Source organism: Anneissia japonica, unplaced genomic scaffold (genome assembly GCF_011630105.1).
Source record: "Anneissia japonica isolate Jap-2015-1 unplaced genomic scaffold, ASM1163010v1 scaffold287726_len2788222_cov184, whole genome shotgun sequence".
In the NCBI taxonomy this organism is placed as follows: domain Eukaryota; kingdom Metazoa; phylum Echinodermata; class Crinoidea; order Comatulida; family Comatulidae; genus Anneissia; species Anneissia japonica.
In genome coordinates, this window is record NW_022705125.1 from 169,331 (window position 1) to 180,965 (window position 11,635).

General features: G+C 33.7%; 1 protein-coding gene across 2 annotated transcripts in view; it reads right to left on the reverse strand.

Annotated features, from left to right (window-relative positions):
• Window positions 1–5,748: 5,748 nt before the first annotated feature.
• Window positions 5,749–11,635, reverse strand: part of LOC117105279 (kinesin-like protein KIF23) — a gene marked incomplete in the record, with an annotated part of 15,928 nt that continues 10,041 nt past the window's right edge. For both annotated transcript variants that reach the window (XM_033246387.1, XM_033246386.1), the window contains 5 exon segments: window positions 5,749–6,965; window positions 8,352–8,419; window positions 9,828–9,992; window positions 10,678–10,823; window positions 11,462–11,635. In XM_033246387.1, coding sequence (XP_033102278.1) covers window positions 6,950–6,965; window positions 8,352–8,419; window positions 9,828–9,992; window positions 10,678–10,823; window positions 11,462–11,635 — 569 coding nt within the window.

An 11,635-nucleotide genomic window follows, 5' to 3' on the forward strand; every position in this document is an offset into this window, starting at 1 on the left:
GACCATGAATTTGTGCCTCCGGTGCCCCTGTCTCCATCGCTCAGTTGAACAATGGCAAAAAGAAAAAACAAAGCACCTCAAATCATTATCGACTCATTCCTGTAGCTAGCGCCCTCACACCTTCACATCTTCCCCACCCCCAGCCCATGTCTGTATTTCAATAAAATTACCCATAGATACCGTAAACCCTCGAATTGAAGCCCTCCTTTTTAGTTTGCAAAATTAGCCTCGAAAAGAAGCCCATCGCAAAGATAGGATAGGCTTCTTTTCAACAGATTACAGTCACATACACTGTGCATGAATTTCAGAAAACGAAATAAATTAAATACAAGCTTGTTTTATACAGTAGTTTAGGTGATGCCAGTTAAATACACTCCATAATACTGATTGATGTTACAGTGGCCTTATTTATTGTTTTACAGTACAAATTTATACAATTTTACGGCATTCATTTTGAAAAGAACCCCCTCCCCTCTTTACTTTTCAAAAGTAGTCTTAGTCCTAGTCTATCTCGAAAAGAAGCCCATCTTGAAAAGAAGCCCATCCAAAGTTCGCAAAGAGAAAAGAAGAAGCCCAGGGCTTCAATTCCAGGGTTTAGCATACGGTACATCACTACTTTCCTGTATCACACCAGCTATAGTACATCAATCAGTTACGATACCACTGTATGTATGTGATGGTCGTCTTAGCCAAAGTCGACCATCACGCATAACGTATGATACTAAAACCTGCTTCCATAAAAGTGTTACATGCTATCGCCGACTTCTTTCGGTGACGCTGATTGGTTGGCCGAATCGGGGCCGAGCCGTTCCGATAAACGATTGCGTTGGGGGACAGGTACGGTACGCAGCGCGCAACGACTACATTGAACACTTTAGCGAGATAGTACCGGCAGCGATCTTAAGGAAGCCAAGCTCAATAGGCCTATAATACACGTCCAATCATATTAAGAATACCTAAAATTGGTAGTAGGCCTAGGCCTAATTGTGATTATCTAGACGTAAGAGATATTATAAATTATACAATTCATCAGTTCTATGACAATTGGAGAAGAATGTGAATATTGCAATTAATTTTAAGTGGCAACAAGCAGTGCAGCGATTGCTGTGAAAATACAATAGCGAGATTGTTCTATTCTTTATAGGCCAATAAAACACGCCCAATAATATTAAGTGATTAAAAATCTCTTAAATAGGTAGGCCTAAGGATGAATATATATGATTGAAGGAATATTACACAATTCATTCCATTATGGCAATTGGATTTTAACGTGAAAAATACCGTAATGATTTTAAGTAAACTTGATTACAGAAACCGTCTGTTTTCTCGATAGTCTTAGAACATAATGACTGCCGTAATAAATGCGAATCCACGTAATGATAATAAATGGTTAGTTAATCAACTATCTCAATATAAAACATTCGCTACTTGACCATTTGACATCATCAGAGACGAGTTGTTACTATAGAAACAAAATTGTGTTAATTAAACAAATTATTAATTATTCGAACTAATTAGAATAATCATTATTATTGTTATTATTAATATTTTTATTACGTTTGAGGTATTTAATGCACATTTAAAACATATAAAAAATCATACTACAGCATGTACAAGAAAAGTTCATAATTTCATTTAAAGTCGCATAAAACAAGATTAAAAGGAAACGGTGACGAATGCGAGCACTCACAATGACACAAAAACCAATCACACACCCACAAAAAAGACAACATTTTAAAAATAACATATATTAGAGATAAAATAATTACATTGAGAATTGAAATAAAAAGAAACAAAAAACAAACAAGCACACCCCCCCCCCCATCCACACACACAAACCAACCAACTACACATAAAATAGCCTAGTAAATTTTTTTTAAATCACAAGAAATTATTATTATTATTATTATGTAAACATGACACTCAAGTGGTTAAAATCACCTCCTTTGACCTCAGTTTTCAGCTGATGCCCCTCACTTAATCATCGAACTTCCACATAATCTTTACCCCACCCACACACATCAACACCCCCTCACCCATGTCAATACTCCAATCTGGAAAACGCTTCCATGATTAACCAGGATATTTTGGAAAAAAACTAAAGGAGATGATGCGCACAGATGATGACGTCATCTTAAATTACGCACATTGCTGATTCATTTATCACCTACAAATAATAATTCTTATTAAGTCATCGATTCCAATTACAGACAGAAATACAAAAATAGAGAAATTTAAGAAAAACGATCACTCCTCTAGAAAATGGAGAGATATTCTAGATCGGAATGTGGATGATGCAGCCATATTACGTAAATTATAATTTAAATCACCGTCATTCGTGATATTTAATCGCCATTACATAGTTATCAATATAAGTAAAATGTCAACTGGAATGGTATATTTTGATGGTGGCATAGTGCTTAATTACAGATATATAAATACCGGCCTCTGTATTTTAATGCAACTCTGTATTATTAGCGATATGTTCTACGCACGTTCATTTCTAAATAATTGGCATCTTTTTGATCTACTGACGTTGAAAATAATATCAATATAATATGATAGAATTTAAGGCAGGTAAAGTTTGAAACATAATAATTAGCGTACATTCATGAAATCGAAAGAGAAATTCAAAGCGACAAAAAATTGTTTTGAAGGCATACATCGAGTACGCCAAGGGCACATACATTTTTTGTTAAGAATGTTATCTACAATAATAATTTTATCTATACCTAATTATATATGCCTATTCTAGCATGCCTTGTTTGAGTAAAAAGATAAGATAGCAGTTTAACAGCATATTGATCAATGCAAAACTTATGCAATAATAAGATAAGCTTGACATTCGAATATTTGTTTAGCCTATAAACCTCAGGAACCTGCGCCCTATTGGCGCTCTCTTCTATACACTCCATTTTCTTGTTTGCTCATTACTAGCTTTTGTAAATAGGCCTATTTTTCTTGAAACATTCGGAGTTCGGATTCAATGCACATCCTGGTTGTTTGAATGCTCTTGGGCATCCATTATAAAGACTGCACAAATTATAAGCATATAGAAGTACAAAGTGCTTATACAAGATGTTTTGTGTCCTGTCAATTGACAATTACCAGTGGTGTGTTTAGAGGTCCCCTAAAAAACGCGCTCTCCCCCATTGAAAAATTTCAAAGCAAAAAAATCACTCTAAAGGAGAAACATCCCCTGCTTATTTTGTAGCTCTCTCACTTAATCATCGAACCTCCCTACTTCAATATTGCGGGCGCTCCCCCATCAGAACTACCCTCCCCCTTTTCAAGACTAAATACAATAGGCCTCACACACCACAAAATGCTATTTCTACACATATATACACACGAGATGCTCATCTTAATATTGGAAACCACAACAATCAAAGAAATACCAGTATTTTTTTTTAAATATCAAATTTTAAACTCTATTTTAAAAACACAGTTATTCCAGATCACGTCCTAGATTATTTAACAAAATTATATACATAATTCATTATTTGATATATAATTCAACATTTTTTATAATGATTACGGCGTTAAATAATTATGTGAAACCATTATTATAATGATGTACATGCATTATATACATATAAAATTAGTTTTCTTCGAACAATTATATATAAATAATTGGTGGAGCGATTTTTCTTATTTATAAATAATACGATGTTAAAATAATTATTTATATATAGGCTAATGACTATGAGTAAAAACATTATTTATATATAATGACTTTCGGCACTTCAATTATTTATAAATAATGTTTTGCTCCTTTACCTAAATTACTTATAAATAATAAAAATCGCTCCATAAATTATTTTTATATAATTGTTAGAGGCAAAACTAATTATATGTATATAATGAAAAAATGTTGAATTATATATTAAATAATAAATTATATGTATATAATTTTGCTAAATAATGAATAGGTTGTCAAATTCAGCAAGATACGAAACTATTCAGCTTTTATGAACCCCATTTTAATACTAAGTAAGCATATTATGTACAGTATTATATATACTTGTCAAATAATAAATAGAATTCATAAATTATTAACATTTAAAAGGTTAAAAGGTTAAAGGTTATTCATTGATAATTGAATAAGCCTATGGTTATATAGTTATAATGTTCGCACCTCTGTTTAAATGACTTCTTCTGCGGAACTGGGGGCGGGGGGTGCGCGAAAAAATCGATAATGCGGAACTAAATCCCTATTTCATTGAAACCTTAATGATCAGTTTTAGTATTTTAACTTACGTAGTGGAACTAATGCACTGCCATTAGGGGAGGAGGTGCGTCCGCACCCTCAGCCTACACCCATACCGTTATATGGTCGTAGGAATACTAATTTGCTAACTCTATTAGGCCTACCATGGAGAAAATAAAATATTTTATTTTATTTTCTCCATGGGCCTACAGCAGCCTACTATCAATACGGATAACGGTTTTCATGTTTGTTTAGGTCTAATCAGGTTTTGCAAGGAGATAATCCAAATTAGTGGCAATTAGTGAGAAACTATTATATCTCGGACATCAACTGGTCATCTAATGACGGCGTCAATTATAAGAGAGTCATTGTGTACAAAGGAGAGGAGCTTGAACCCAAGAAGCACACATCAGACGTCAATGTTTACTCCTCGTGTTTACTATCACTCTCAAAATTGTCAATGTCAAAGCAGTTACGCTAATTGAGCAAGTCAATATCACCCGACCCTCGAATTGATAATTACGTAATGAAATGATAAATAAAGAACAAAATATATGCAATTGATCTCGGTTATTAGATCGAATACTGATCAACAAGGTTCACAGGCCAATGACAATTTTCCATCTTTCTCACCAGGATACAAAACATACGCTTGGGAAGGATTTTGAGGATCTCAAAATGGAAATTACAGACCTCTCAACCCGTACGCATTCGCCGTACCTCTCAAGTCTTACGCATTCCAATCAAATCTTACGGTCTTACGCAAACACCGGCGAAACTTACGCTTATCCTAAAATTTGAGTAAATTTTGTTTCTTTTTTCAATTCAGAAGGAAAAGAAGGGAAGATGCCTTTCGTTATCTTAAAATATTTTTCAATAACTACTGTATCTGAGATCATTATAATCTCACTAATATCGATTAGCCTTCAATAACTACTGTATCTGAGATCATTATAATCTCACTAATATCGATTAGATATGCCATTTAAGCTAAAGCGTCGGGACCCCGACCAGGAGCCCTTGGCGGCCCCCTAGCCCCCCCGCCACTGTTCGTGCCTTCACCCTATCTTACTCTTTGAAATTTCTCAAGGTTGACAGGTAGGCCTATGAAATTATCATTTTATTATGTACAGAGTACCATGCTCAATTGGGACGGGTTACAGATATGGAGCACGTTTTGCACTCTCTTCTTGACAAAAAGTAGAAATTTGTACAATGGCTGGCACACTGCGTCGACCGACGAATTCGATCCGCTGACCGTTGGTTAGCAGATTTGAAAACTATCGCCGTGGTCTCATGGAATTGCGTCCAATGCCCAGACAGAATGCACTAAATAAAGCAAGGTGATAATGAATTGCTCATACACATGTGACACTACGCTCTGAGTGGCAGCCTATCACAAAACAGTATATTATGATAAATTGCTGGCGAACTTGAGCCTATGCATTAAATAAAAGACAATCACAGTAGTTTTTAAACAAGCACACAGGCTAAGGATGAATTCTTAAAATGTGAACCATTAAAAAAATACAACAGCATGTCATAAAACATCCACTTTAATGAATTTGTTGTTTAATATACAATGATAATGCTGGGGCATATACAGAAAGTGCTCTACATTTTATACAAAACTACATTACAGTCTGTGGAAAAAAAACGAAATGAAAAGATATAATACGCATGCAATATCAAAGTATGGTTGCAATTTCATATTTACATTAACTGTTATATTGAGAATAGACAGCTTGACAGAGTAAGCAAACTAGAGATGTGTACTACACACCAAGGAACTCACTGCTCACTCACTCACCAATAGTGTCTGCTAAGGCTGATCCTTCAGTATCACTAGCAAAGTGATATAAACATATAAAAAGTACAGTTAACTACTAATAATTAAACATAAACATTGCAAATTAAACAAATAGTATTTGTAAAATTAATGAAATAGTAATGACTACTGCGATTAGTTAACAGATTTTGGCTCACCCACTTTCATTATACAATATGACATTTATTTATCTATGTTCATGATTAACTAGGTCACAATGCATTGTTGTTATAATAACAATAGTCACGTTGCATCTAGTACCAGAACTAATTATTGTGCAGTATATACTGTCCAAAATGATAGTGTTGATATAATAACTGATAAACCCATACCAAGTATTTATAAAATTTCATAAACTGATATAATAATTATGCACACTTAGTAATTAGTTATTAATAATATTCAAATTTGTTATGAAAGTTGTTATGGTTACAACCATAAGCAACAAACATCTATACAGGATAACTTAATCTGTAACAATAACGAACAACATAAAATGTGTTAAATCAATCGATAATCTTAAATATTTTCAACTACAAGTAATTTATTTTTCTAGAAGAAAGTCTAAAATAATAACAATACTGATAATAAAAAAATAATTCAAATCCTGTAAATCCTTTAATCAAGTAAACAAAATGTTTTTATTAATAAAATTTATAAAAATTAACTAAAATAACAAAATACCCTAATTTAAATCTATTAGGCCTATCATGAGAAAAAAAATATTTGTTGCAATACTTCACATTTTAGCAAAACATCTTGAAAAAGTTGTTTATTTAAGATATATCTGACTACTGAAACACTTTAATTAAAGATGTAAAGTTTGATGTATTGTATGTGCGTTGGGCAACATCACATACAGCGGCTGTATAGCTTGCAAACAGTTTAATTTATATCCTCATAATACATCACTAGACCTTGAACTTCCTGCAAGAGAAAACATTCACAGTTATTTGTTAAAATTTGTTTGATCATTGCACGACTTCTAGGAAACAAATTTAATTCTTATAATAAAAATTATCTGAAATGTAAAAGTAATTATCAAGAGCTACAGTTGGAGGTTTATACTTACTTTCAACATGAGATACAGTCATGTTGCCAGTAAGTATAAACCTCCAACTGTAGGTTTATAATTACTTTCAACATGAGATACAGTCATTCTTAAGAATACACAGCTAATTTACAACTGTGGATTGGATTACGTAACAAATTTGAAACATATTAAATTCCCAATAGCTGTTTAGGGTAACAAAAAAATAACAATGTGTAAACAATTGCACCTGGTTTGTAATAGGTATATAACAATAACATGTTTTTGTATAAACAGCAAAGTAGACTGTATTGGTTTTAACTGAACAAACATATTACATATATATATATATCTCGGTATCTTTATTCAAATATTCAAAATACAAACAAAAAGTCCACAGCAGCCAACGGCTGAATAGAGGGATTCAGCGATGGGTGTCACGTGACCTAACTTGGGTGTTGGATATAAACAATCCACTGACACAGTGTTTTACATGGAGAATTCCATTGTGGCTATCTCTTTTTATTGTTGTAAAGATCATCATAATTCCCAGTAAAGTATGCCAAATTGATTGGAAATTAAACTTAAGAATTTTGCCTATATAATGTTTTGCTAATGCTGTAAAGGATACTGACCGCTCACATTGAGATTTTTCTACAAATGTTAGGCCTAGGCCCCCTGCACATCTACGGCATGGTTAGGTATGCATGATGGTCTTCGACCCGCAAACTATGCTGTGATGTTAGGGCCAGCTAAGGTTTATGAAGGATCACTTAAATTTCAAAGCATACAATCCAAGGAGAATACTAGGATAAGTAAATAAACACTATTTTGAACAATGGTATTGCCTTTCCTAGCCATTTACTTCTTATGTTAACAGTATGTGGTTGTTTTCGCAACCATAACATTATCTTTTCCTATGCTATTGCACAGCAATGTTTTTCATGTATACCCAAGTCAGGTCACGTGAGCGCCTGTAAACAAACATCGCTAAATCGCTCTATTGAGGACTTCATTTACAATTAAAAATTTACAAATACATATAACAGTATTACAGTCTTCTAATACTGTACAGGGAAAATTTCCCTTTGTTAGATACCATCTAACATAAGATAAATAAAATTATGAATTTCTGTATTGCAGGCTATGCAAAAGTTGTAATTTATAGATCTAAGTAACAAAGGAATCAGAAAAGACCTCTTCAACATTTGTTACAATAAAAAAATTTTACAGTAAAATGCACTGGATTGTTTGTAAAGATCCCAATAAGAAAAATGTCTTACTTTTGTGGTACAATGTGTGTGAGCGCTGGACTAGTTGCCCCTGGTGTTCCATGGATTCCAACAGCACACTAGCAAAATGAAGGAAAAGTAAAGTTTAAAGTTAATCCACTATTCATGTACACAATCAAATCACATACTCTATCCACTTACCATACATATTTCATTACAGTATTTCATTTATTATACTCAAAGATATATAACTGGTTAAATTGCAAAACATGTACAATGACAACAAAAAAATACAACACAAACAGGCAGAGACAGAGTTCCTAGAAAGTGAACCAAATCACTATCTGGTAGTTCTCCCATTGCACTGTTTGGAGATAATACAGTGAACTTGCTTAAGTCAAATCCAAAATGCCATTGAAATATTGTTCGACTTCGATAAAATTTGACTTACAGATTGTTAATTAATGGAAAACACAACAATTTGGTTTGTAAAATAATATCGACTAAGAAATTATTCAACTTAGGCAAGTTTAACTGTACATTAGAATAAACACATGATAATAATAATATAATGTAATAAATAATCTCCATTAAATATATAAATAACTGTTAATTGATAAACATATCCAATCTACAAGGATAAGTTTGAGACTTTGGGAAATGCAACAGGTCTCAAAACATGGATACATATTATCATTTGCTTTGGCCACTGCCATATTTTCATGTTAATTTTACTAAGGTTCATTTTCCATATTGAAAAACTTTCTACAGCCAAAATGCTTACACATTTTCAAATATCTTTCAAATGATTGAAGACCACTGATCTCTACTATAATAGCTGGATTGCTCATTGGCCAATCCTGGTACAGAAAAAAGTGATGTACCTGTTTAGAAAAGTTTCTTTTTGCATTTTTAAAAAAAAGTTACAGTTAAAAATAATGAGTCTTGTAATACTTTTCAATAATAAATTTAAATTTAACATAGGAATTATTTTTTTTCAAACCATCTAACCACTAGACGCAATTGTTTATGCAGGTTTCAAAAGTGCGAGCGAAGTCACGTTGTTATAGTGACGTCGATCCCTAACAACGCAAATGATTTTGCTTGCGCTTTCTTAAACTGCATAAAAAGTTACATCAAGTAGATAGATGATTCAAAAAATAATCATTACGTTAAATTCAAATTTATTATTAAAAAGTTTAGCAAGAATCGTTATTTTGAACAATAATTAAATGCGAAAAGAAACTTGTCCAAACTGATAAGTCACTTCGGCCCTCCAACATGGCGTCGATGGCCTCAATAAAACCAGCCAATGAGCAATCCAGCTATAACAGTAGAGATCAGTGTTAAAGACAAGGCACTTTCCCCAAATAAACTCATTTATAGCATCTTATAGAGAGAATTCAAGATATTAATCATCATCAAATTTTGCCAGCATTATATATACGGTCTCATAGACAGCTCAACTATGACTATTTTTTTTGCAAAATGAAACAGGTGCTTCACAGATTTATACGGTTGCCTTACCCTTGTTTCAACATCTGTCCATTCGCCACTGTTCTCTTCATCAGATGCACGGCGTTTACGCTCTACGCTCTTGCGTTCGGTACTGCCTGGTAACTCTTGACGTAGCTTCTCAACGTCGGTGAATTGCACAGATCTTCCACCACCCCTCGTCTCAAAAATGTCACCCTATGGCAGAAGAGTTACTTAAAATTGTAATAAACCAAATTTCATTCAAGGTTGATAAAACACAACTACCTTTATTTACTTAACAATACTTACTGATATAAAAATATAACTCTACTATTTAACAACATTATTTAACTGAATGGAAAAAAGTCTTCATATACACAAACTAAACTTCACTCTCTCACAACTTTTAACCAAGTTAATATTGCTGTAACAAGGTTAAGTAAATATTAACAGAAATAGGATAACCAACTGTGAAAATGAGGGCGCTATAATGTTATTCTCTCAAAGACCATGGACTTTTTTAAATTTTTACTTTTATTGTTTTCAAATCATTTTTACATTGTTTGTACATGTCAAGCATCGAATAAATTCAATCAATTAAGCCTGGTTATCACGAGAGCCCTAGTATCCCGATAACCGTTAGCAGTATCTGGATACCGCTAACAGTTAGCAAGTGCTATCGGTTAGCAAATTGAGCGCGTTTCTATCATGAACCAATCACACGTACAGGTTTACAATTTCCAGTTTCCTATTGGCCAGTGATTCCATCATCATATTTTTGGTATCCGGATCGGGTTTTTGTATGGACGCACAGCAGCTAACGGTTAGCAGCCGTGTGAGAACATAGCCTAAATCAATCCAGCATTCTGCAGTTAGTATCTACCTAGATGAGTCAACTCACCTTGAATATCTTAGTTTCGATCTCTCCCTTGGAGTCCTCCTCCTGATGGGTCAACATGTAGTTGGACGCTGCCTTCACATCTTTCACAGCTTTTACATTTGTGATCGTCTTTTTCTTCTTGACCCCAGAAGGTTGCATAACAGTTTCTGAAAAGTATCAAGAACAATATTTCAAGGATTCTTGTTTTACAACACTAATAACACATTAGATACTTTAAAAAAGATTGAATTAGTAAATCATCTGTCATCAATCTGGTAGAGATGATAGTTGTATATTTCTAACCCTCAAATTATTATTTTATAATAACCTTGGAATCATAATTCCTGCTAATTTAGCTGGACTCAGTTATTCATTAATTAAACGTTTACATCAAATGTGTTGTGATTTGAGACAATCTTTGATTGTAGAAAATGCTACATTGAACCATAAATTGCAGAGAAATCAATCAGGGAACACAGGTGGTAAGAATGTGTGGGCACTGAACCGTGGAGAGCTTGTATCTGTGGTTCTATACTACAAGGCTGTTCTTCCTGTGAAACAGCGTTAAAGCGTGCCTCATTCAAAAGTGATGTTTAGCCGTTGATTCCATGTACAACATAATCCATATACACCTTAAGTATACAATGCATGCGAATTTACCTGCAGGATTGGTGTAGTACTACGCTGCTGCGAGGCCCCAAGCCAAAAATTGTTTTCTATCCTTCGTGAAATATGACTTTTTATATTTATCAAATTTATCACATTAATTAAGGACCCATGATTGTGTATCACATGCATCACCTACCTATTCCAATTGTAGATGATGGTTTGTGATCGATCCACACATTGTCAGTTGCAGAACGTGAACGTCTGTGCCTGAGTTTGACTGGGGGTGGATTGCGCTTAGGTGGGGGAGATTTTGATCTGTTGTGCGCAAGAGCAGCCTTCCTCTCCCTTGCTTTGTTTGAAGCTGCCTCCC